Source organism: Plecotus auritus (assembly GCF_963455305.1).
Source record: "Plecotus auritus genome assembly, chromosome: 3".
In the NCBI taxonomy this organism is placed as follows: domain Eukaryota; kingdom Metazoa; phylum Chordata; class Mammalia; order Chiroptera; family Vespertilionidae; genus Plecotus; species Plecotus auritus.
The window spans coordinates 34,411,573-34,437,065 of record NC_137772.1 but is presented as its reverse complement, the minus strand read 5'-3'; the positions used below and the strand labels follow the sequence as shown (position 1 = coordinate 34,437,065).

The window sequence follows — 25,493 nt, the reverse complement described above, 5'->3', positions numbered from 1 at the left end:
TTTTTAAAAAATATATTTTATTGATTTTTTACAGAGAGGAAGGGAGAGGGATAGAAAGTTAGAAACATCAATGAGAGAGAAACATCGATCAGCTGCCTCCTGCACACCTCCCACCAGGCATGTGCCTGCAACCAAGGTACATGCCCTTGACTGGAATCGAACCCGGGACCTCTCAGTCCGCAGGCTGATGCTCTATCCACTGAGCCAAACCAGTCAGGGCTATTTGGTTGAAATCTTACCTTTTGAATGCATTATTGCAATTCAGTTTGTCAATATTTTGCTAAGAATTTTTGCATGTATTTTAATGAGAGAGAATAGCCTGTATTTTTTCTTTCAATTTACTAGTTATATTTTTAATACCAAGCTTATGCAGGCCTCTTAAAGTGAAATGTTTTTCTTCTGTTATTTTCTGGAATCATTTGTATAAGAATTGTTTATTTTGTACTTCAGTGTTGGGAAGAATTCACCAGAGAGAGAAGTCAAAGTTTTCTTTGTGGAAAGGTTTTTATGTATTTCTCTTACAGATGTTTGCTGATTTTCTAGGTATCCATTATTAATTTCTGTCTTAATTTTACCATGATCAGAGAATATATTCTGTGTGACTCAAATCCTTTAAATGTAATGAAACTAGTCTGTGCAGTTTCTGGTAACATTGTTCAATTGGTCAACTTACTGATTATTTATTTTAAAATTTTGTCTGCTTACTTATGAGTTACTAAGAAAAAAACTGTTAAAATTTCCCACTATCATTGTGAATTCATGCTTTTCTTCTAACAGCTGTTGTTGCTTCAGATATTTTATCCTACATTTCAATCTCATAGAAATTTAGACTTGCACATCTTCTTAATCTTTTCTTTTTTTTAAAAAAATATATTTTATTGATATTTTACAGAGAGGAAGGGAGAGGGATAGAGAGCTAGAAACATAGATGAGAGAGAAACATCGATCAGTTGCCTCCTGCACACCTCCCACTGGGGATGTGCCCGCAACCAAGGTACATGCCCTTGACCGGAATCGAACCTGGGACCCTTCAGTCCGCAGGCTGATGCTCTATCCACTGAGCCAAACCGGTTTTGGCTTGCACATCTTCTTGATTGCTTTATTTTATCATTGTGAAATGTCCCTTTTTATCACTGGTACTGGTTCTTACCTTACTGTTTTTTTTTTTTTTTTTCTATTAAGTGAATGTTGCTAAACCACCTTTTTTGCTGTTATTGTTTGAATGGATATTTTGCTTCATCCTTTAACTTTTAAATTTTATTATCCTTTATATGTAAAGTGTTTCTCTTTAGAGTAGCACATAGTATTTTAATCAGGTTTATAACCATTTTTTAAAAAAAATTGAGAGTATTTATAGCTTTACATTTGATGCAAGTACTGATGTATTTGGGGTTAAATCTATCATTTATTATTTGGTATCTATTTGTTCCATCTGTTTTATGTGCCTTTGTATCTCATTACTTGTCCTTTTAGTTAAAGGTATCTTCATTTGCTTTCTGTGTTTTATCAACTACTCAGTTATGCATTTAATTATTATTCTGTAGCAACATAGAACTCATTACTACCCCATTTACTTCCTCCATTATATTTTGCTATGTGTTTTAATTTTATATTTTTTTATCCATTCTGGTTCTCATAAAACCATTTTAAGATTAGTTCTCAGAATCTAATCATTTCACCCTTTTTTTTGTGTGTTCAGTGGAACAAACATATCGGCCTTGATTTTATTTGAATTTCACTTGTCTATTTCTTTATTTATAAACATAAAACAATTGACAAAATGTTAAGAGTGTATTTTTTACTTATTCTTCATATTGTAGAGTGATTTTTAACTTTAAGTGTGCTATTTATATGGTTCAAACACTATTTATATCTTTTTCCTTTAACAGACTTTCATTGGGGACATCCTCTTACTTGTTAACCCATTCAAGGAGCTTCCAATTTATTCCACCATGGTGAGCATAAAATTTAAAATACCATTTAACAGTATAGAATAATACTCACCAGACAATCCTATTTGTATCAAATGACCTATTAAAAAGAAAAATCATAACAATAGGTAAAGTCAAAATTTTCAGAAAGTTCTAAATTAAGTTGTTGCATAATGATTCTCTTCTTCATATTTAATCTTTAACTATTTTGGCATTCAGTTATTCATAATACTACTTTTTAATGTTTTTAACATTTTGAGTGATTTTTTCTATTTCATATGTTGGCAATTTAAGTTGTCTCTGACTTTTTGAAATAAATTTGCTAGGAATTTATTATCTATATTAATATTTTCAAAGAAATATCTTGAATTTAAAATTTTTTCTAATGTATATTTATTGTCTGTTCAATTGATTTCTCCTTTTTATTTTTATTATTTTCTTTTACTTCCTTTGAGTTTAATTTGATAGTTGTTTAAGTTGTAAAGTTCTGTCATTGATTTTTTTGCCTTTCTGAATCTGTATTTGAGGCTTTTAACATGCTTTAAGCACAACTTTACTAAATTCTACATATTTGATATTTCACAATTTTATTATTATTCAGTTAGAGATACCTGTTTCCTATTATGATTTTTTCTTTGTTGTTTGAATTTTACAAAAATATAAACTTATTTTTTCTATTTACTATGTTGCTTCACTTTACTCTATATCCTGATTACTAGAATTACTAGGTTAATTCTCTCTTCTGTTGTTTTGAAACTACAGTTAAAACCATCTATTAAATTATTGAAATCAGTTATTTTTTATCAATATTAACATTTTTATTTTATACATTGAGATTCCATTTCTCTGGTGAAAATTTTGTTTTGCCACCTATTTTCTTGAATGTGTTAAAATTTATTTAAAAATGTGTCCTTGATAACTCTAATAATAATAGCATTATTAATCTAGTAGCTCTTAATTCTAGATAATAGCATCTCTAACCTAATCTATACTAATAAAAGGGTAATATGCTAATTAGACTGGACATCCTTCCGGACAAAGCCACGGTGGCAGGGGCCAAGGCAGAGGCGGTTAGGGGCAATCAGGCTGGCAGGGAGGGTAGTTAGGGGGTGATCAGGATGGCAGGAGAGGGCAGTTATGGGGTGATCAGGCCAGCATGGGAGGGTGGTTAGGGGGCAATCAGGCTGGCAGGGGAGGGCCGTTAGGGGGCAATCAGGCTGGCAGGGGAGGGCCGTTAGGGGGCAATCAGGCTGGCAGGGGAGGGCAGTTAGGGGGCAATCAGGTTGGCAGGGGAGCAGTTAGGGGGCGGTCAGGCTGGCAGGCAGAGATGGTTAGGGGTGATCAGGTTGGCAGGTAGAGGTGGCTAGGGGTGATCAGGTCAGTAGGGGAGCATTTAGGGGCATCAGGCCAGTAGGCAGAGGTGGTTAGGGGTGATTAGGCAGGCAGATAGGTGAGTGGTTAGGAGCCAGCAGTCCCGGATTGCAAGATGGTGCAGGCTGGACTGAGGGGACCCCCCCTCCCGTGCACGAATTTTGTGCACCGGGCCTCTAGTCTAATTATAATATCTAATGATATCTGTGTGTGTGTGTGTGTGTGTGTGTGTATGTGTGCGTGTTTGTGTTTGTCAATTGGTTTGCATTACATGGGTGTTATTTACTGACAGTCCTGGAAAATGTTGTTTGAATACTGAACCTTTTATTTATAGAGGCTGGGATGGTATTATCTTCTTCCAAAGAAATTTTGATTTTTTTTTTGTCCTAGTGGAGATAAATTATAGCAGATGGTCTTGACTCTGGTATGGTTCTTTTACTTTGTGTTTGCTCTTGTGCATAAAGCGGGCCCACTTAAAGGTTTCAGTTGAGAAATGGGGATGATATCCACCTAGGCTTTCCTTTGTCACTAAGACCTGAACTTGAAATTGTGTCTTCCTAGCAGTGTTAAACTGCTGAAATCTCTGCTTAACTCTTTAGACACTTACATTTAGTTTCTATGAGGCCTCTGAGCTTTATTCTGCAAGGTGCCGATGTGCTATGAGAAAAAGTTAGGCAGAAGATCCTGTTTGGTTCAGTGCATTTTGATATTCTCCAAGATCTTTATCCCTTAAGTCTTTGCTGCTTTGGTGATTTTCAGAGGTCTCCAATTAGGAGTTTAATTTGTATTTTTATCCAGCTTTTATAGTTGTTCATGGCAAGATCATTCGTCTGTTTCCAACTACTTTATTATAGCTACAATAAAATAGGCCATTTCTATTTTATTGGTGTCAGAAGATCATTTGCCTTCAAATATCTAAGCTTGATTAAAATTGCATTATTTTTAATTCTGTATGTGTCTTTCAGATACACACAAACACACACACATACTATTTAAAGTTAACTATTGATGTATTGTTCCTGGTTTATGTTATAGTGTCACATTTAATTGTAGAGCGAACAAGAATCTTATGGTGAGACAAAAATGAGTTTTAAATAATTCAATTATATATAATTTATATGCTTCCATGGATCTAGAGGTGAAATTATAAGTCTCAGGGAAAATTTACATAAATTGTATAATATGACATTATCTGTCATATTATATTGTATTTTGTAATGGAATAAACCTGTTATTTTGTGGTTTGTTTTTGGGTCTCAACAGTATGGCAGTTTTATAACTTTAAATAATATGTGGCATTTGCAGTTCTTTCAGAAATACATGCTAGCAGGTAGAAGAAGAGAAACATGAAGAGACATATTTCTTTATCAATATATGAATGAATATAATGCATTGAGATTTTTGCCAGAACACTTCGTTAAAATTTTAAATGCAAATACTATTTATAAATTATGGATATCATACTTTATATCCATACATTTCCAGCTGATTATGACATGGAATGTAAGAGGAAAATAAGTATATTTTGGTAAAATATACACTGATATAAAGTTTACAGTAAAATTTTAACAGGTCATAATGAAACTTTACAGTTCTTGATGCTTTGGAATTCATGTACATTAGAATCAAATAGTTTGTACTCCCCTTGTGTTCAAGTAATAACCCATGAAATTACAGATATTAGGTAGAAACAAGGATTTACTTTTTAGGTTGAATTAGTGGACATCCTGTGTAGCAATATTAGTACCTTGTAATTTAAAATCAGCTACTCGTGTTCTGAACCATGCTTAAATAATCTCATTGTTCTATGGACGCACAACAGAAAGTTTCATTTTTGTGTGTGTATCTATTGGTTATATTTATGTGTATATTTATTCTTTTAAATCATAAATTTTGTTTAGTTTTGTTTCTTTCAGTGTTGATTAGTTTAATAAAAGTAAAAAGAAAATGTTGACTTTGATCACATCTATAAAGAGTATACAAACCAAGAGAATGACTTCAGTGTTTCATGTTGAAAAATAAAAGACCAGATCTATATCATCTGTGTCTTACTTTTATTTTGTTACCAGTACTATTAACTGTGTTATATTAAGCCTTTGCATAATATTCATTTCTTATCTAATAGGTCATTAATCATGGATGTAGAACACCCTTTGTGGCAAACTTCATTTTGAGACTGATGTGAACACATGACAGCAAACAGCCCTGCCCATTAGATGGCTTGCTGCCCTAAGCAATGTTGATCTGATGCTAGCAGCCACTGGGGAGAAGTGGTGCTGAGGGGGCCAGTAGGCAGACAGTTCTAAATGAAGCGTAATCAACAGGGCAAGATTAATTATTATGCTGCCTATTTATGCAGAAGACATGTATCATCGCTCATTTTAAGCACGTAAGAGGTAGGGGAGAAGGAGAAAATAGAAAAGTAGGCAAATCTTTCTGAATAGGCTTGCAAAAAAAAGCAAGCTTATAATCAGGGACAAGAATGCATTATAAAACCAACAAATATTTCTTTAGTCTATTAAATATAACATGCTGTGTTAGATGTTTACAGATGCTGAGTAAGAATCTCTGTAATTAACTACATAGACATTATAGAAGCAAAATACAAAAAATAAATTAACAAAAATAATCACATACTCCACTTGTAGCTGAGGATGGAAAAATACCTGCATTGGAGATGCACACTATTCACTGACATGTTGAAAGGTTAGAATGGATGAAATCTTAGGTTCAGAAGGGCATTACATTGGAAAGAAATGAACTGGGGCAAATCTTAAAGAGTGATTAAGATTGTGGTGAGGGGAAATGAAGTTATATTTTAGAGAATTGTTTAGAGCAAATGGAGTTGAAAAAATAAAGGCCATTTAGAGAAATGCACAGACCAATTTCATAAACTAAGAAGGTAAAAAAGCTGAATAATTAAAAATTTAGGCCTAGATTATAAAGCTAAATTAAAGATTTGGGGTTTTATTTTTCAGAAAATAAAGAACTATTGGGAAAAATTGTATTTTAAGTGTGTTTGCTTCCATTAGTTTAAGGAGAGGAGATATTTAGGCAAGAAGACTAGTTAGTAGATATTGAAATAATCTAATAGTAAGTTTATCAGGGCCTAATATGGGGACTCTAGTAATGGGGAAAAAAGAGCAGGCATTGAATGAGTCTGCAAAGACAGTAAATAATATTTAAAGAGTAATTTTACACAGAATGAATAGAAGCAGAGAAGACCAATGGACACAGGTTTTGAATTTGTGAGTCTTGGAGCGTAAGGGTATTGCTAATGAAGAAAATTAAAGAAAAAGAAAGGAATTCATGAGGAAAAACCAGGTTCAGGGAAATATATTAGTTTTTGGAGGTTAAATTGAAGTAGTGTTGACATTCTATTTTGCATGCAAGATTAGGAATAACTTCTATAAATATTTCATTTTGTGAGATTTCTAAGATTCGTACTATGTTTAAGATTAAAGTAGAAAAATAGTAGGAAATGAAGGAGGATGGGGAGGGGAGAGAGAGGGGCAGGCAACAATCTTTAGTGGCAACTAAAGAACTAGGTCAAATGCATTGGCAAAGTTAGTAATCAGAAAACCAATGAACATGTGAATGTCATGGGGACAAATGCTTGAGCAGTGAATATTCATTGGACTCCCACACATCGATTTTAGACCTTTCTTAGATATTTCTCATTATTACTTTTCCTATGGAGTCCACAAACCAAGGATGCATCACCTTGAAATCTCAACATGCAAAATGGTGATACCATTCAGGATAAAAGACCTGGGGATAATTTTTTCAAGATTATATTTTTGACTATGCAGTCTTTTGTCATCCTCTAAGTGTCAGTGAGATTAAGCTTTCCCGATATGTAATATGGCATCTTATATGGGATGCTAGGTTAGGACTTCACTTAATTTTAGATTCTGTTTGCTGCTGGCCTCCTGATATTCCCATTGCAGACATGTTGGGTTTGGCAAGTAGCTTGAGTGGCTGAGCAGGGTTTTGTAGCTATGGAGTAGCAGGGCTGGGAAAGAATGCCAGTAGCTGGCATTGTTTAGGGTTTGTTATTACATGGTAGGCCTGCTACAAAGGGCTTTACATACATTATCACATTTCATCAAAAGGCAACCCAATCAGTGTAAGAATAATCCTTTCCACTTTGCAGATGAATAAACCGATACTTAAAGAGATTAAATATGCTTTCTAAAGTTTTCTCATGAGTGGCAGAGACAGAATTTACACCCAGGTTATGTGACCCCATTGCAGATGCAATCTAGACTTACTCTGAGACAAGGTGCTGAGTCCAGAGGCATATAGATTTAATGATATGTGGTCCTTTGAACAAAACATTTTTCCTATATATAGGTATATAAATAACAAACAGAAAATCCAATCAGGCAAGTAGAGTGACATAATCATGCTATAGTGTGAAACTAGCATAACAGTCTATGCTAACTCAAGCTATTGGCATGGGGGGCTTCCACTAGTGACCAGGATCCTGACACTCGGGGCCTGTGAATGGCCCACTCAGAAGGTATGGAACTGCATGATTGGCTTCAGAAATCAGAATGTGGCAGAATCTGCCATCTCCTGGCAGTTTATTCACAGGCATCGTGCACAGTGGAAAACAGGAGGGAAATTGATCCATAAAGAAGGGCCTTGTTCATTGGAAAGAGAGTCCAGCAAGGACTAGAATAATCATAAATGAAGACAATGTAATGTCAGCTCATCCATAAGATAAAAAAGAGCACATAAAATGTCCACTGACCAGAATCCTCTTGTTCCAAAATGGTACAGACGGGGAGACAGTAGGGTGCAGTGGAGAGAGGCAGCCTGGGGAACGGCAGTGTCTTACCCTGCTGATATCTGCTTGACCCAATGAGAATGAGTGATAATACTGTTACTGATAATGATAACCAATATGAAGTTAGATGGCTTGTTGCCACTCAGAAAAACTAGAACTTATTTAAGTGAAAATCTTCCAGGTTTGATAGAAATAGCTAAATAAAAAGGGGTGTCACATATATATTACTTATAAAGCATAGAATTAACATCAAGCAAAGTATTATCAGGTGGGAGCAATGGACTATTCTACAATAAAAACTCTAAAATTTCATAAAAAGATTTGCAAGAAAAGGGGACTGAGAAAGGTTACTAGTTTGGTTATCATTAAAAAAATTTATTTAGACACTCGGGATCCTTTACCTCATCTAATTTCTAGTAGCATGTAGCCTAAGGAGGAGAGAATCCCAAACAGGTGTGAAGAAGCAGAGTACGAATGTGAATGCATTCTCCGTACCAGTACTTTCATATATGCTCCTGTGTCTCCGTGTCTCGCTGTTGTTTATAGCATCTAATGAAATCCTCAGCAGGATTTCCAAACAAGTTAGTATGAAAGTATTTTGTCAAAATTGGATTAAGGTTTGTGTTGGACTTGGGGAGAAGAGAAGGAGTGCTGTTGCAACTTTTCAAAACAGAAATTTGTCCTAAAAGAAAAGGAAGCCACAACTTCCTAGTGAGTTTATGGATTATACTATCATTCAAATCATTTTAATGTTCATTTTAAATTTAGGAATGCAGCAGAACACAATAAGTTCAAGCATAATGCAATAGACAATTGTATGTACACCACCATGTGGACCTCATTTCTTTTAAAAACCTTTTAAATAAAAATGCATTGCTTCACATACACTCCCGGAGAAGGCTGCAACTTTAAAGATGTGACAAGAAGACACTGTTTTCTAGTTTAAGTGTAACTTTTATTTTCTCGGTAGTACAGAAAATAGATATGCTTTAATGACTTGGTGTCTTAGTTTAGATGACATAGTGTACTATGAACTAAGTTCCACCTCAACTTATTTCTTTTATAAGCAATCATAACCACTCCCCTGTAATTATTATACTCTCATCTAATCTTTTGTATATTCACTATACGTATGCAATAAAAATGCATATTCCATTATTTTCTATTTACATTCATCAGAAGACATATTAGCTATATCCTTTTAAAATATTTATGAATCCTTCTGCTTTTAAATATTTTTTTCACATTAAAAGGTATAGGTCTAGCCCTAGCTGGTTTGGCTCAGTGGATAGAGCATCGACCTGTGTACTGAAGGGTCCTGGGTTCAATTCTGGCTGAGGGCACATGCCCAGGTTGCAGGCTCAATCCTCCCCAGGAGGGGGCATTCAGGAGACAGCCAATCAGTGATTCTCATCATTGACGTTTCTATCTCTCTATTTCTCTCCCTTCCTCTCTGAAATTAATATATATATATATATATATATATATATATATATATATATACACACACACACACACACACACACACACATATATATATATATATATGTATATAAAAATGTAAAAGGTATAGGTCTAGTTTATTCTAAATGTCCTATAGTATTTTATTGTATTAAACACAGTCATATTGGTGGTGGCTACAGAAGCTTCCAGCCAGGCTGGGCCCACAGCTTCTGAACAAAATAATTGATGGCATTTGTGGCTGAATTTATCCTGTCTACCAGGATTATCAGAGTGTTTGGGATTCCACAGAATGAAATATATTATATATGTTCTGGAATATATTACCAAATTTTTCAAAGCTGTAGTTGGTAAAAATTTATCTGATGAAGAGTTATCTCAGCAATTGAATCAGTCAAATTCATTTAATCCAGATGCTATCATGAAATGCTTGAAAAGTAGAAAAGATGAAATTAATCAGGCTCTGTTAGAAGAAATAGTTGACGTGTCCTCTGCATAGTTGCAGGATTTTGATTGGCCTTAAAGCTTACACTTTCTTATGACAAGATTGCTTCATTACAAACTCAACTTTTAGACCTTCACTTAGACATAAAATAAAGCGAAGTCGAACTGTATTCTGTTGAAATAAATAAAGAAGAGCTGCGGACTCTAATAAATCCTTGGAAGCAGCTAATAAGGTCATCCTGCAGTTGAAATAACGGTAAATGATGAATATCACCAACATTAGCCGCTCCCACTGCTACAACTGATATGACAGAGTGAATACTGTGTTCAGAAAACATGCAATATATTATAATACCACGCTGAGAAAACAACCGAGTTGAGATTACAAAGATAAAATATATTCAACTTCCCTAAAGGACAGGAAATTACATGGTTGACAGGAAATCAACCTCCACCACTAACTAGCCATGTGACCTAGGAGCACTAAAACTTTGCATCAATTTCTATATCTATAAAAAGAAGATGATTCTCATACCCAAGTCCTAGGTTTCTGGGAGGAATGGATAAGAGAGTGAGTATAAAGCGATGAGAACAGCAGCAAGCCCATAGCAAGTGTAAGCCATTATTACTATTATTAACTATCTGTATAAACTTGCCCATATTTTATGTGTAATATATTGCCTTATTATTTGAAATGGCACTGTCTGCTTACCAGAGATTCTGCATCTTTTCTCATATTTATTGGCCATTTTTTTTCATTTATATTCTTTGCCCATTTTTTTTTCTTTCATTTCCAGGTTTCTCATTGATTTCTAAGAATCATTTAGAAAATACTGATATTTGATTATTTGCACAGGTGATTCTCTTCTCTGGCTTTGCCTAGACTTTTTATTTTATTATTATAGTGTTTGTGGTTTCACAGGAGTTCTTAAATGCAATGTTGTGAGATTGACCCATCATTACCATTATAATTTGTTTGTGACCCTCATTTTCTTACCCAAATCATGATAGCACTATTCTATTTACTTGCCTAAATTATTTAAGTTTTGCTCTGGCTACATTGCTCAGTTGGTTAGAGCATCATTCCAATACACCAAGGTTGTGATTTGATCCCCAGTTAGGGCACATACAAGAATCAACTAATGAATATATAAATAAGTGGAACAACAAATCGATGTTCCTCTTTCTCTCCCTTTCTTCCTCTATCTCTCTTTAAAATCAATCAAATAAAAATTTTTAAAAGTAAATTATTAAGCTCTGCTGTTCATATTTGTGACTTAGATTCATCTGGAATTTATTTTTACACATGGCATGATATAGAATTCAACGTTTGTTTCCTTTACAAATACATGGTCAGTTTTCTCAGCACTGCTCTTTACTATACTGATAAGTCATGTACCAGTTCCGCATGCATGTGTGTCTTGAGTTAGTTCTGTAGTGTGTGTTCTAGGGCTCTTTCTATAGTATCTGGGCCAGAACCGCAGTGTTTAATGATTTTAGCTTTTTGAAATTTTTGTTGAGATATAATGCATATGGGAAAGTGCTCATTTCTAAGTGTACAGACTAATCAATGTTCCTGAGCTCTCTGATGCAAACGTGACCAGCACTCCAGAAGCCTCACTCTTGCTCCCTTCGCATCACTGCTAACTCATTGCCCAAGGTCCCCCTGACCTGACGGCTAACAGCCTAGATTACTTTTACCTGTTTTTGTACTTGATGTAAATGGATCGTACAGTATATTCTCTTATGTACCTGATAGATTCCACTCAACATGATATTTGTGAGATTCTAATTGTCTTATAACTGTAGATTATTTATTCTACTGTCAAACACTCTTTTCCCCTATAATTTTAAATGATGTTACACTAATGGAAAACTTACAGACAAAGAGTACTAACAACGTTTTTCCTCAACCGTTTTCAAATAATTTGCTGGCATGTGGTTGTATCAAGGTTGAAGGCATGTACTGTGCGTTTTCTGCAAAGGCATTTTCTTATCTACCCTCCATACAACCATCAAAAATAGGGAATTTCTACAGAGGTACTGTCCTCGCCTGATCAAGAGGCCTCCTGGGAGTCTGCCATTGTCCAGTAATGTGCAGATAGTCCACAGTCCAGGCCACCATACAGGGCGCAATGAGGGATCCACCAGGCTCCCGAATCTTCAGTCTGGAGCAGTTCTTCAGTTTTCTGTTGAACTTCCCAATCTTGACATCTTTGAAGAAACAGGCCACTTATTTTATAAAATAAAATTTTTTTGCCTGATATTTTTTCATGCCTCACAAGTCATTCTATCATTTCATTTTTATTCACATGTAAGTAGATTCATTAGCAACTGAAAAATCATAAAAATACTGGCACTGAATCACCATGGCAATCATCATAAATCACTGTCACTGAAATTAAGTTAATTAAAAATTTGTTTTTCTGAGAAATTTATAAATTCATATGTGTTTCAGTGGCAACTGCCTTCTATTCAAATTAAAAATCCTTTCTATCTTATTCGACTGAAATTAGATGATGCAGAGAAATTGTATTTGATGGAAATTATCACAGTTTCCATTCACTTCTTGTTTACCTATTAAACGGGATTTTTGTGAGTTGCTCTTTTGAAAGACAGCCGAAAATTTAAAGCCTGTGAACCTAGTTATGAAAGATCAAATATGTCTCCATTTTATCATTATGAATGCTTCCAATGTGCTGAGAAGGGCATAATTTGACAAATGCTTTGTAGTTACAAATGGGATTCAAAATCTGAGATAAATTCACTTTCATGTTTTGGAACGAAGTCAGCTGAGTCATGTGGTACAGTGTCCTGAAGCCTTTTTACAGAGATGGCTGTCTATGCTGCACTGTGTTCCAGGTCTCCCAGCTGTACCAGAGCAGCACGGGGCAGCCCTGCTCCTCGCTGCCACCCCACATTTTCTCCTGTGCAGAGCGGGCCTTGCATCAGCTGTTCCAGGAGCAGCGGCCCCAGTGCTTCATTCTCAGGTAAACCCATGCTGCACCCCATCCTGGGGCCTCGGCTGTAAAAATGTCTTCATTTATTATGGTTTACATCTGTTTACTTCCTGGGCAGGTTGCAGTTCAGAATATCGTTGATTCCTTACAAAGGAGAAAAGAAATGTCTTTGTTGTTGGAAACAGCCCCAAGTGTGGCTGAATCAATATCAGCAAACTTAACCTGCAACTCAGTTCATTTTGAACATTTACAACATCAAACCAGAGTGCTTTTGCTTTCAAACCTTAGAACACACGGGGGAAGAAAAGCATCTGATATTAGTGAACCTGTACCACAGTTCTCCAAAATGTGGTGCTGCCCAAAAAACAAAATAAAAATTACTAGCTTGCAAACGTGGGTTTTCCCACCTGCTTCTAGGTATTTACCTTTGCTCATATTTCACCAAAATTATACACTGCAAAGTATTTTTATTGAAATGTAATGGTAACATTAGCCCATAAATGTGAAGATCACTGCTCAGGAGGAGGATTTATATTGGAGCAAAAATTCTTCTCACCAAAAAAATCCCACAGAGTTAGAGGTGAAATGTGATTATGTATTGATATAAGATTAAAGAAATATTTAGGCATCACAATAAGATCTGCATTGAGAAACATGTTTTGCATTAGGAGAAACCTCTAAAGGAGGAGTTTCTAGAAATACTCATGGCTTTGCCTGAGTTCTGACCCATAGTGTTGGTTGAAAACTGACCTTGTAAATAAAGCATTGCACATCTACAACCAAAGTGAAATGAAGGCATGTAAAGAAGGAAAGATGGAGAGAACCCAGAGACAATTTAAATCTTTAAATAAGCATCATTTATATACTTTCACATGATCAATTTGATAAAAAAGTATCATGGAGGTTAGATTGATGGGTTGCAAACATTAGTGTTCTCATTTGCAAAACAGTATGTAAATAAGTAGTTGTTTTCACACTTGTTCCAAAATGTCCCTGGGTAAGGGAGGCACTGGAGGGTGGCCCCATCCATTCTTGAATCAAACAACTCTATGTTTATTTGCCTTATCTATTGTGTTTTCTGGTCTTACTGTGACAAATAGGGAACACTTCAGAAAAATTATGAGATTGTGAGGAATGTTTAGCAGTGTTAACAATAATAAGTAATAGGTATTGGGAAATTAATAAGTGCTAGATGCTTTCTATGTATTATCATATTCATCACTTTAGCAACCTTATTGATAGGTATTATTATTATCACCATTTTTTATATTAGGTGACTAAGTATTAGAAGGGTTAACTAATTAGCCTAGCACAGTGGTCGGCAAACCGCGGTTCTTTGGCCCCTTGAGTGTGGCTCTTCCACAAAATACAAAGGCCTGGGCGAGTCTATTTTGAAGAAGTGGCCTTAGAAGAAGTTTAAGTTTAAAAATTTGGCTCTCAAAAGAAATTTCAATCTTTATACTGTTGATATTTGGCTCTGTTGACTAATGAGTTTGCCGACCATTGGCCTAGCATATTAAAATAGGTAAATAGTGAATTGGGGATATGAGCCCAATAATGTGAATTTATAAATGGTGATATATAAATCACCTACTCTGAAAAAAAGATTTCTTTATTAAATTTCAAGAGTATCACCTAGTCCTGGTATCCAGAATTGAAGAACAAATCTGCGACCACAAGGAATTATTTGTAGAGTCATTCTGTCTTCTTTCAAGATTAGTGTTTTATATAGCTTCTCTACCTCCTTGATCGTCTTGACTAATATAAAAACTTTCTACATTTAGAGTAATACGTTAAAATTAATACATTTAGAATTCAACTAAACACACTGCTTATAAAGTTCCCTTATTTGGTGTCCATTATGTCCCATAACTAGCATATGCAACAGACAATTTTTAAGATTTGGGATCAAAACATAAGTATTCCTAGAATAGGTATTCTGTAACTTAGTGCTAGGCCAGGGAAATGTTATTTCCAAATTTTAATCTTACTTCTCATTTTGTTGGTAATATAGGCCCCAGTGGCACACTAAGTTTTATCTTGAGGAAAAGTTTTTAGTAATTCTCAGATATTTTTCCTGGGCTATAATTGAGGGTCTGGAGTCCACCGTGATCTGCCTTCCCCTTGACTTCCTAAAGGCCTTGTGAGATGATTTTAATTAATTGTTTGAACATCTGTGACAAATAGCCACTATCTTAGCCATATGCTGAGCAAACCTAAATTAATGCTATTTGCTGTACACACAAGTAGCTTGTGGCATAAGCAGTACAGGGTCTGCCTGTGTCATGTACAGATTTAGCAGACAAGTCTGTTCAGATAAGCGCAAGCATTATTGTGGGCCCCTGATTAGCACAACCCCAAATATCTGGTCAACTTCCAGTTTAATCATAGGCTTATATTTTGAGATAAAAAAATATTTCTGGAAGACGTTGAACTAGAAATTTTAGTTTTAATGTGATCGCCTGTGGAGCCAAGCCTATCCTAACCCATTTCTCTCTCTTTTTAAAATATTTCCTTGTATTTCACTCAGTTTAAATGAAATGTGTCTATTCTTAGATTTTATGAGAGAGTTAAAATATGTGTAATTTTAGCTCTCACCTTCCCTGCTCCTTGTCTGGCAATAGAAGGAGTGCTACCGTTGGAGCAGAGAGGGGGCTCAGTGACCACTAGGTCAGCCCCACACCCTCACAGGCCTCCATGTGTCCATATTCACAGGCTGTTTCTGCCCCACTCGCCGCTCTGCACTCGCCATCTATTTCAGTTTGCTTAACAGAAGCTCGGGGAATATTTATTGAATATTAATGCCAAATAAATGCTCCCTTCTATGCTCCTCCTTCTCCAAGGATCAGCTCAACTTCTGCCTCATCCAGACGTCTTCCCTAGATATACCTGCTCCTTTACCCTTGGGTGCATTGGCCCCTGTGTTTTAATTATGTGTCATTTAATTAGGTGTCATTAGAGTATCCTGGGTAGCTAGCACAGGGAGCAGTGTTTTCACCTCTTTACCTCTGAAGCCTCTGGCACATAGTAGGTCCTTAGTGACTTTCATTTGAAAGAATGAGCAATATTTAAAAAAGGAAAATGGCATTTTCAAGATTTATTCCTGAGTGAATGCGAGCAAAATCGCTGTTTAAAAAACAAGATTCTTGAAGCATCTAATCATTTTGCTGGGAAATAGAATTTTAGTAACGATAAATATAATTGTAGAAATTAAATGTCCACCGTGAAAGGTCTAGATTATTTCTTCTCTGAAATTAGAAGGTTAAAGGAAAAGGTCTTTGAACCCAGAAAAGGAGCTGCTTGTCTTGTGCAGGTCACTGTCCCCCCTCCTCTGCTGAGGATGTGGGGGTGGTTGTTCCAAAAGTGGTGAAAATGTTTGCAAGCAGCATGGATAAGAGGAGAAGCATTTGTTAACAACCTGAGACCTGAATAAAATAATTAAAGTTCAGCTTCTTTTCTGGCAAACCCCCTTTAATAAAATTCATTAGAACAAAAGTTCAAGGGAAAAATCTGATAAAACACTAGTAAAGAGCCATATATATATATATATATATAATTTTTTGACTCAGAAATAAAAGACTAAGAGATAAAATTATTCTATCTGGATGTACTAAAAACTTCATTTTCTATCAGACCACTTTGGTATGGTAATTATTATATTAGAATTTTAATACTAAATTGTCTAATTTCAGGAGTATAATACAGTAATTATTTATAGGAATTAGGTAAGGTATGAGGTATGCCTGGGAAGTTTCATTAAAAATAACAGGTTGGTCAGTGCTTGTTCCTAGGTTGAAGGACAGTGGGAAACATGGGCTGTCCAACCTGACAGCAACCTCAGGAGAAAATGGGCCATGTTAGGGTCTGCTGAGGGCCAGCGCTTTGCTCACCTCTGTTATCTTAGCAACTTGGTTTTAGCAGCTGCACACTTTATATTCATTCAGAAGAAAAGAGAAGGAAAGCTCAGAAAGATGGAAGATGTAATGTCTTGTCTGGAAGGTGCAGGAAGATTTCACAAGGTCAGGCCGTGTGACTCTAGGACTAGGATGCCTGCACCTCCAAGGCAGAGGGCTATCACCTGGCTTCACCTCACTACTGTCATTGACAAAGCTGAGGACCAGTTGATGGTGTCTCTTTCCACCTCCACCTTCCTCCTGTAACTCACCTATGTTACATGTTCGTGCACTGTAAGGTATGGGGTGGCAGAGGTTGTACCCTCTTCATTTGTAGTCCTGCATCTGGACCCCATAGGGTATCTGACATAGGAGACATTCACTATGATTTGAATGGATGAATCGAATTAAAGAGTAAAAGGATACCATAAACTCATTAAAAGTTATGTTGTTCCCTACTGTCTTCATGCCTGAGAATTATCTGTGGTTATTAATTTTTTACTACAGTTTCCAAAAACAGTAAACTTGTGTTTTGTCTCTGTTTTCTTTTAGTGGAGAAAGAGGGTCTGGAAAGACCGAAGCCAGCAAACAAATAACGAGGCACCTAACCTGTAGGTCGGGCACCAGCCGGCCTATCTTTGATTCCAAATTCAAACACGTGAGTTATTTGGCTTGGAAAATATGTTGTGCCAAGAAAAATGTCTTTTAAAAATACAGGGTGACACCATAATACACTACGCGTTTGACCATAAGTGGGATAAAATTTGTGGAAATAAAGAAAAGTTTGAGGCTTGGTATAAATAAATATTGTTCAAGTGCACTTTTAGTTTTTTATATATTTTAAAATGTTTCAAACATACTCTCTTCATATTTTCTCAGAACAGTTGGACTGAAAACATGTAATTTAGTTAGAGGTTGTTCACATAGAAAGTGCCTCTTCAGTGTGTACATGCCTTTGGCAGGGTTGACCCGATAAGCAAACTTGTGGGCGATTAATGAAAACTGATAATTAAGTTTCAATGTGTGTAAGAGAATTGACAATAAGAAACCTTACGGGCATTGATAAGTAGAAAGTAAATCTTCAACCCCAGGCCAAAAACACATTAATTTTATATGCCAAAGATTATGTTCAATTCCTCACATATGAAAGAGGAATATAAGTTTTGTTAAAAATAAATCAACAGGCTCTGTGTGACATGCAAGAAAATAATGTCCCTATATGCTATATCATTTCCTTGATCAAAAAAACACTTGAGCTCTCTCTCCCTCCAGACACACACACACACACACACACACACACACACACACACACACACACACACACACACCTTCTTCCTTTAGGGGTATCTTTTTGCTTTTTTTCTCCTAAACTCCAAGGGCCATTCTTTTGCCTCTATTACTTGCTTTCTGAGCTCACAGAGCCCAGTTGGCCCACTTCTACCTCTGCAACTTTCTAAATAAACATTTGCTTGCATTTGAAGAAAAAAAACAAAAACACTTGATACTAATCATAGGCCATGCTGTAGCAGTACACACATTCTTGGAGCGTATTTCTAAGTGAGGTGATGCAAGTATGATAATTCAGTCTCAAGTTTACACAGCTTGCTCCTCCAGAATCTCCCCCGCACAGGCTTCACCTCGAGCATCTTTGCAGAATGAGACCTGAATTTCATTCAGCGATTGTATATTTGAAAGTGTCTGATTACATTGGAATAAAAGCAGTCACGACTTAGGCCATTCCCTGAAATAGTGCCATGTAAAGGTTCCCACATTGAAAATCTAGAAGTGTATTTCGCAGTGAGTATTGTGCTGTTTGTTTGTTTGCTTTCACTCGCTCCTTTACCTCGTGCTGCAGGGCAGAGTTATTTCTGCCATGTAGTGTTTACCTGGGAATATTCTGGAGATTTAGTATTGGATTCCTCATTTAAAAATGAGAGGAACTTACATTTAATTGGTAGATTAATGTTATTTCCTTATATTTTCTACTTTTGAATAAGAAGTCCTTCAAAAGTTAAATATGCTGCCGAAACCGGTTTGGCTCAGTGGATAGAGCGTCAGCCTGCGGACTGAAAGGTCCCAGGTTCGATTCCGGTCAAGGGCATGTACCTTGGTTGCGGGCACATCCCCAGTGGGAGGTGTGCAGGAGGCAGCTGATCGATGTTTCTCTCTCATCGATGTTTCTAGCTCTCTATCCCTCTCCCTTCCTCTCTGTGAAATATCAATAAAATATATTTAAAAAAAAAAGTTAAATATGCTTTTATGGATTCCCAAGCATATGCCTGATCCTGGAGATTTTTCTCATTATGAAGAATATATAATAAATCAATACTGCAGTGCATCCATAGTATCACATGTTCATTCAAAACTTTACTTCATAGCCAATTAAGCTCGGCCTTTAAATTGAGCACCTGCATAATTCTACAGCACAGCTCAAAATAATTGAACATTTCAGGGAAGAGCATAAGTTATCTTTTTTATTCAGATATTGCAATATGCTGACTACTGACAGTTAAGGATTAGAGAATTTATAAAACAACACAGTTATAAAATAGACTTGGGTAAACTAATATAATAGCAGGATCCATTGGCTTAATTATTATGACAAGAAACAATAGTGTTCACTGTAAATTATAGACTTAAGCAATCATTTATTAAAATGATCCTTTGAGAAAGAGCAGGCTATGTAATTTCTAAAATGCATTCTAGATTACTTTATGCAAATTGGCTTTGCTTTTTAGCTTAAGTGAATACATTCCAAGTTGAATATCTTTGGACAAGATAGATCTAACTCTTCCAAAATTAATTAGAATCTTGGAATCAATATTATACTGTCAATGCAAATTTTAACTAAGACGATTTCTAATTCATTTTTGTTTTGTCTTATTCATTTATCGTGGCAAATTGAAGGTGTCATAGATAAGTGATTTCTAGTCTCATCAAATAATATTTCCTAGGTTTGAGTATGGCTTAAAGTTCATGTCCATTATGCTTCTTTTTGCTCTTCCTTTAAATTATTATCTGCATGAATATTATTCAGTATACAAAACATTAGCACATTTTTTTGCACAATGTCCAAGTGTATATCTGGAAATCGTATGCAAGTATTGGCTACATTTATGAATCAACTGTAAATCTTTATAACATCACAGGAGTTCAGTGAAATTATATACATTTAAGTGATGAGCTGCATGAAAGGAAAATCTGATTAAGGAGATGAGTAGAAAAGAACATCCTTGAAATATGGAGCAATTTAGTAGAAAGCTTGTTGCTCAGTACAGAATGAGATGCATTGGATGGCTCTGAAAAGAGAGAAGCAAGTGGGCTGAATTAGGGAGCCAGTCCAGCCAGACTAGATGGTGAGACATCCCTCTGAGGTACCACTCCAGCAGACATGGGGCATGAGGCTGCCAGGAGGGATGTGTGCAACTGACATACACATGGTGTCTTCTTCCATTAGCAAACACTGGGCGAGTCTAGCCCAAACGCTTTAGCCCTGCTTCTTAGCATAGTGTGAAACAAAAACAGTCTTTGAAGGTTATTCTTATCAGCAGTTACCAGATACATAGTGAAAGAGTGGTGGGGACGTTTAAGGAAAGACACATTAGGACTGTCTTCCGCAGAGAATTGTGTGGAGACTGAGGAATGGAGAACCTTTTCCTTGTGGTTTACATCAAAGGCTTAATTAAGGTTTTGCAAATTAAAGATTATAATATGGAGTGTGTGTGTGGGGGGGGGGGCGAAGAGAACAGTATGCTGGCCATTTGTAAGTTTCATGCTGTCATGGTAAATAGTACTCTCCATGAAGGGGGTGCAGAGAGGAAGATAGATTTACTTGCTCTCTGGAAGGTGAGGGCGGGGCAAACATTGAGGTCCAGAGGTGATTTTAGTCACTTTAGATAAGCACCACGTGTACTGTTTAGGGATACAAAGCTGTGATATTTCTGGATTTTAGCCTAACACTCAGTGGCCCCATCTTGAAAGTCTGCTTAGGTTTATGTTCTGCCTCTCCAATGGGCTTCTGACTGTGCTTTCGACAGTGGGCAGGTGGGTTTGAAGCCTGTCACCATTGTTGTTGCTTTTGTTTCCCTGTATAATTTCAAACAGATAAGCTCACTTTATAAGGCTGTTGCTTATAATCCCTGTGTTTCAGTTTTATACTATGGAAGCAGGGGATTTTCCATGGCTTGTTGGAACCTAAAAGTCATGCTTTTTTGGGGGAAAGAGGGAGTGAAAACTGCCTGAAACTTTTCAGTAATTCTGGAACAACAGAGTTTCAACTTTAAGAAGCATTAAATTTCAGTCAAATGATTGAAACATTTATTGAGTGACTGCTTTTACAGAGCAGAATTATAGGGTCAAATTGATTAAGCCATTATTTTGTACTGAGGGGGGCACAGATTTTTTTACTTTTAGAAAACACAGTAGGTTAACTACTACCATGATAATAGTGCATAACTTTTAATGGCATAATTATTAAAATTTTATGGGAAAATAATACTATACAATGTAAATAGGAAAAAGTCATGCTAATAAAATGAGTCAGTAAGTACAGAAGAAATATATACTTACTCCCCTTTGTCTACATTTTTTAATTTAAAGTTTTATTACTGTGCAACACTCATTATTTTGTCTCAAAGGCAAGTTGAATGATGGAATTTTTTTTTTCCTAGTATTTCTCCTAACACATTTGTCTAGTGCCACCTATTGGCCAAATGGCTAATTTTACGTTAAAACCACTGGTTATTTCAAATTTAGAATACATAATGAAAGAATGCCATGTGAGTATTTATAGTATATTTTGTTTAATGGTTTTAGTTTTATGCTTTGTATATACTGTTTACTGTTATTCTAGCAGTAATAGCCCTATGATGCAGTGATTGAACACATTAATTCCACAGAGAGATTGTATTGAAATCTCAGCTCCACTATTTAAAAGTTCTGAACTTTGGGAAACTTATGTAATTTCTCAATTTTCTTTTCTGTAAAATAGACACACTAGTTGTGAGGATTTAAGGGAAATATATGTATACACATATACATATATCCACATATACATGTATACTCCTGTATGTATATATAAAACTTTACATATATCCACATATAACTTTATATACATAAATGCATACATATATTTATATGTGAAGTTATATATCTACATTTCTATTACTATTAACAAAATAAAATTAATCTTTGTTATTTGCTGAATGCTAAAAGTGTGTCAAGCACCAATCTGAGGGCTTTATACACTTATAACCACCGAAGGAGTTATCCCTGTGTTAGAATAAAGTAAAATGAGGTTCGAGAAATTTAGGAAATTTGCTCAATGGGATATAGTTTATCATTAGCAGAACAGGAATATGAGGGCAGCTACTTCTCATTACAAAGCACATACATTTAACAATTACCCTATACTTCCTATTTGGGCACATGTCATTATTTATCTTTTATGTACTTATAATAATATTCAGTTTGTTATCTGATACAACATCAAAAATGTTTAAATATTCTAAAACATTCTAATCCTTTTAGTGAATTTTAAACAGTTGTTTAATGTAATAATATAAATGTTTAATCTGTGATATAGTGGGCTGGGAGAGGTTAATAGGGGGAAAGGAGGACCTATGTAATAATTTCAACAATAAAGATCTTAAAAAGGTAAAAAAGTGATATAATTGCATTATGAATTTCACTATGTATTTATGTAATGTTAAACGATTGTAAAAGAAGCAAAAATAGGAACTTCATAAAAACTATAATTATTTTTCAGAAAACATTTCTGCCATAACTACTATAATTCATTTGATTTTTAAAATTATTTTATTATAAAGAGACTTAAATAATAGAGTTTTGGTAAAGATTTAGTATATGTTTCTATTCAAAAAAATCAAACTTCCAAAACAGATATTTTATATATTTCATTATTATCACAACTCAACACTTGATTAACATCAAAGTGGTTTTCATAGTCTTTCAAAACATAAAGTACTTCCAGGCGAATTGAATGCCTTGGTCTGGCAGTATCCAGAAAATTAAAAAATAGAAGCAAAGTTTCTCTTTTTAAAAATTTAGATTAAAATTCTCAAAAATATTGTTACCTGAAATTATGATGAGGTGTTATTGTGCTCCCTCTTGTGGCTGATGCAGGAACTGTATTTAATATTATTTTTATCTTGAAAAACAACTTCATATTTTCATGCTTTTTGGAGAATTTCTTGGTCATAATCATTATCACAAACACAATAAATTATGAGAATAAATTGTGCTTGTTCTACAGTCAGTGTTTAAAGAAACAGATCAAGAATGAATTTCAGATGCCAGGTTGATCTGAGGAGCTTTATTAACAGAATTTTAAAGCCTCAAATTCCTCATTCTAAAAGAGAACACGGGTATAAGAAACGCTGGGCACACAGCTTCATCTAGAATTCTTATTCTTGTTTATGTGGGAGAGAATGGTTGGTTTGAAGCAACAACAGGGTGAAGGGAGCATAATGTAGGGGTTTGGTGTTGAAAAGAGCGTAAATTAAGTAAAAGTTAAAAGAAGGTTATAATCCAGTATTTAAGTGCGTTTATTATTTTTTAAGTATGTTCTATCACTTCTTGTAACTTTAATTTCTTCCCTCCAAAGCCACAACAGCATGCATATATATGGTTTTTGATTCACACATCTTATCAATGTGTACATTTTCTATACATACCTGGTACATACTTGTGTTAAAGTTTAATTTATAAATTAGGCACAATAAAAGATTAACAACAATGACAAAATAAACAATTATAACATTACATCGTAATAGAAGTTATGTGAATGTGGCATTATTAAGTAAAATAAGGCTTACTGGACACCAGCACTTTAATGCTCCCACAGTTAATATGATAACCAAGATGGGTACAAGTACCTAACAGGCATGTAGCATATGTAGTGTGGATATACTAGAAAAGGGATGATTCACTTTCTGGGTGGAATGGAGTGAGGTGACTGACACAAAATTTCATCATGTTACACATGATGGACAGTGTGCAATTTAAAACATGAATTATTTATTGCTGGAATTTTCTATTGAATATATATTTTAAATATGTTTTTTATTGATTTTAGAGAGAGGGGAAGGGAGAAGGAGAGAGAAAGAAACGTCAATGTGAGAGGGCTGCCTCCTGCTGCCCCCTACTCGGGATCGAGCCCGCAACCCAGCATGTGCCCTGAGCAGGAATCCAACCAGCGACTTGCATTGGTTGATGCTCAGCCACTGAGCCACACTGGCCAGGCTCCATTTAATATTTTTGAACCATGGTTGACCCCAGGTAATTGAAACTGGAAAAGTGAAACCACGCATAAGGACACTACTGTAGTTTGCTGTAGGAGAGGGACTTCAAACTGTCCAAAGGGGTTATATGAACTATAGGGAACCTCTTAGATAATGGAATATTTTCCATATCTTTGCTATTATTATCTAGTTTTAAAACAAACAAAAACTGAGTTCAATAAATGGTCCTCTTTTCCTATAGGTCATGTGCATTTTAGAAGCCTTTGGACATGCTAAGACAACTCTTAATGACCTGTCCAGTTGCTTCATAAAGTATTTTGAACTACAATTCTGCGAGAGGAAAAAACAGTTAACTGGAGGTAAGTTTAAAATGAGCAAAGAGAGGTCTCACTTGCTACCAGAAGAGGGCAGAGGAACACAGGGCAGTAACAGAGAATGCTGTGCATGCCTCTGTGTGTGCACATGCGCTGGCATATCTGAGCCATCAGGTTATGAGTTCTAAAATTGTTCTGAATTAAAAAAAAATATCTTGAAATGAGAGGTGAGTTTTTAAGATGATTATTGTATAAACTATATAATATGGAACCAAACCAAAAAGAGCTGAAATGAATCATATTTGCTGAATATAGAAATGAACTCAAATATGTACTCAAAATATAACATGAGTATATAATTTCTTCAGACAACACACACTACAATCTACTTAAAACAGAATCCTAATATATAAAAAGCCAGGAGCTGTCATGACCAAAACAACCAGATGGACGACTGAACATCAGGCTGTGTGGGGCGACCAGGCCAGCAGGGGGGGAAGTTGGGGGTGACCAGGCCGGCAGGGGGGGCAGTTGAGGGTGACCAGGCCAGCGGGTGGAGGGGGGCAGTTGGGACAACCAGGCCAGCAGGGGAGCAGTTGGGGGCAACCAGGCCAGCAGGGGGGCAGTTAGGGGCAACCAGGCCAGCAGGGGGGGACAGTTGGGGGCAGCCAGGCTGGCAGGGGGGGCAGTAAGGGGCGACCAGGCTGGTGGGAAGGGGCAGTTAGGGGTGACCAGGCTGGCAGAGGAGGGCAGTTGGGGTCGGCCAGGCCAGCAGGGGGGGCAGTAAGGGGCTACCAGGCCAGTGGGAGGACAGTTAGGGATGATCAGGCTGGCAAGCAGAAGTGGTTAGGGGTAATCAGGCTGGCAGGGGATGCAGTTAGGGGCAATCAGGCAGGCAGGCAGGTGAGCAGTTAGGAGCCAGCGGTCCTGGATTGTGAGAGGGATGTCCGACTGCCGGTTTAGGCCAAATCCCTGGGATCGGGCCTAAACTGGCAGTCGGACATCCCCTGAGGGGTCCTGGATTGGAGAGGGTGCAGGCTGGGCTGAGGGCTCCCCTCCCCC

General features: G+C 36.2%; 1 protein-coding gene and 1 pseudogene across 2 annotated transcripts in view; both read left to right on the top strand.

Annotated features, from left to right (window-relative positions):
* The window catches only part of MYO16 (myosin XVI), a 435,293-nt gene that overhangs the window by 118,187 nt on the left and 291,613 nt on the right, over positions 1-25,493 (top strand). The window contains exons 12-15 of the mRNA XM_080660342.1: positions 1,890-1,955; positions 12,865-12,992; positions 17,408-17,513; positions 24,359-24,476. Coding sequence (XP_080516468.1) covers positions 1,890-1,955; positions 12,865-12,992; positions 17,408-17,513; positions 24,359-24,476 — 418 coding nt within the window. The remainder of the gene's footprint in view (positions 1-1,889; positions 1,956-12,864; positions 12,993-17,407; positions 17,514-24,358; positions 24,477-25,493) is intronic.
* LOC308243262 (COMM domain-containing protein 8-like) lies at positions 6,417-10,256 on the top strand (annotated as a pseudogene). The gene is made up of 2 exons: positions 6,417-6,473; positions 9,720-10,256. The product of its transcript is annotated as a COMM domain-containing protein 8-like (transcript).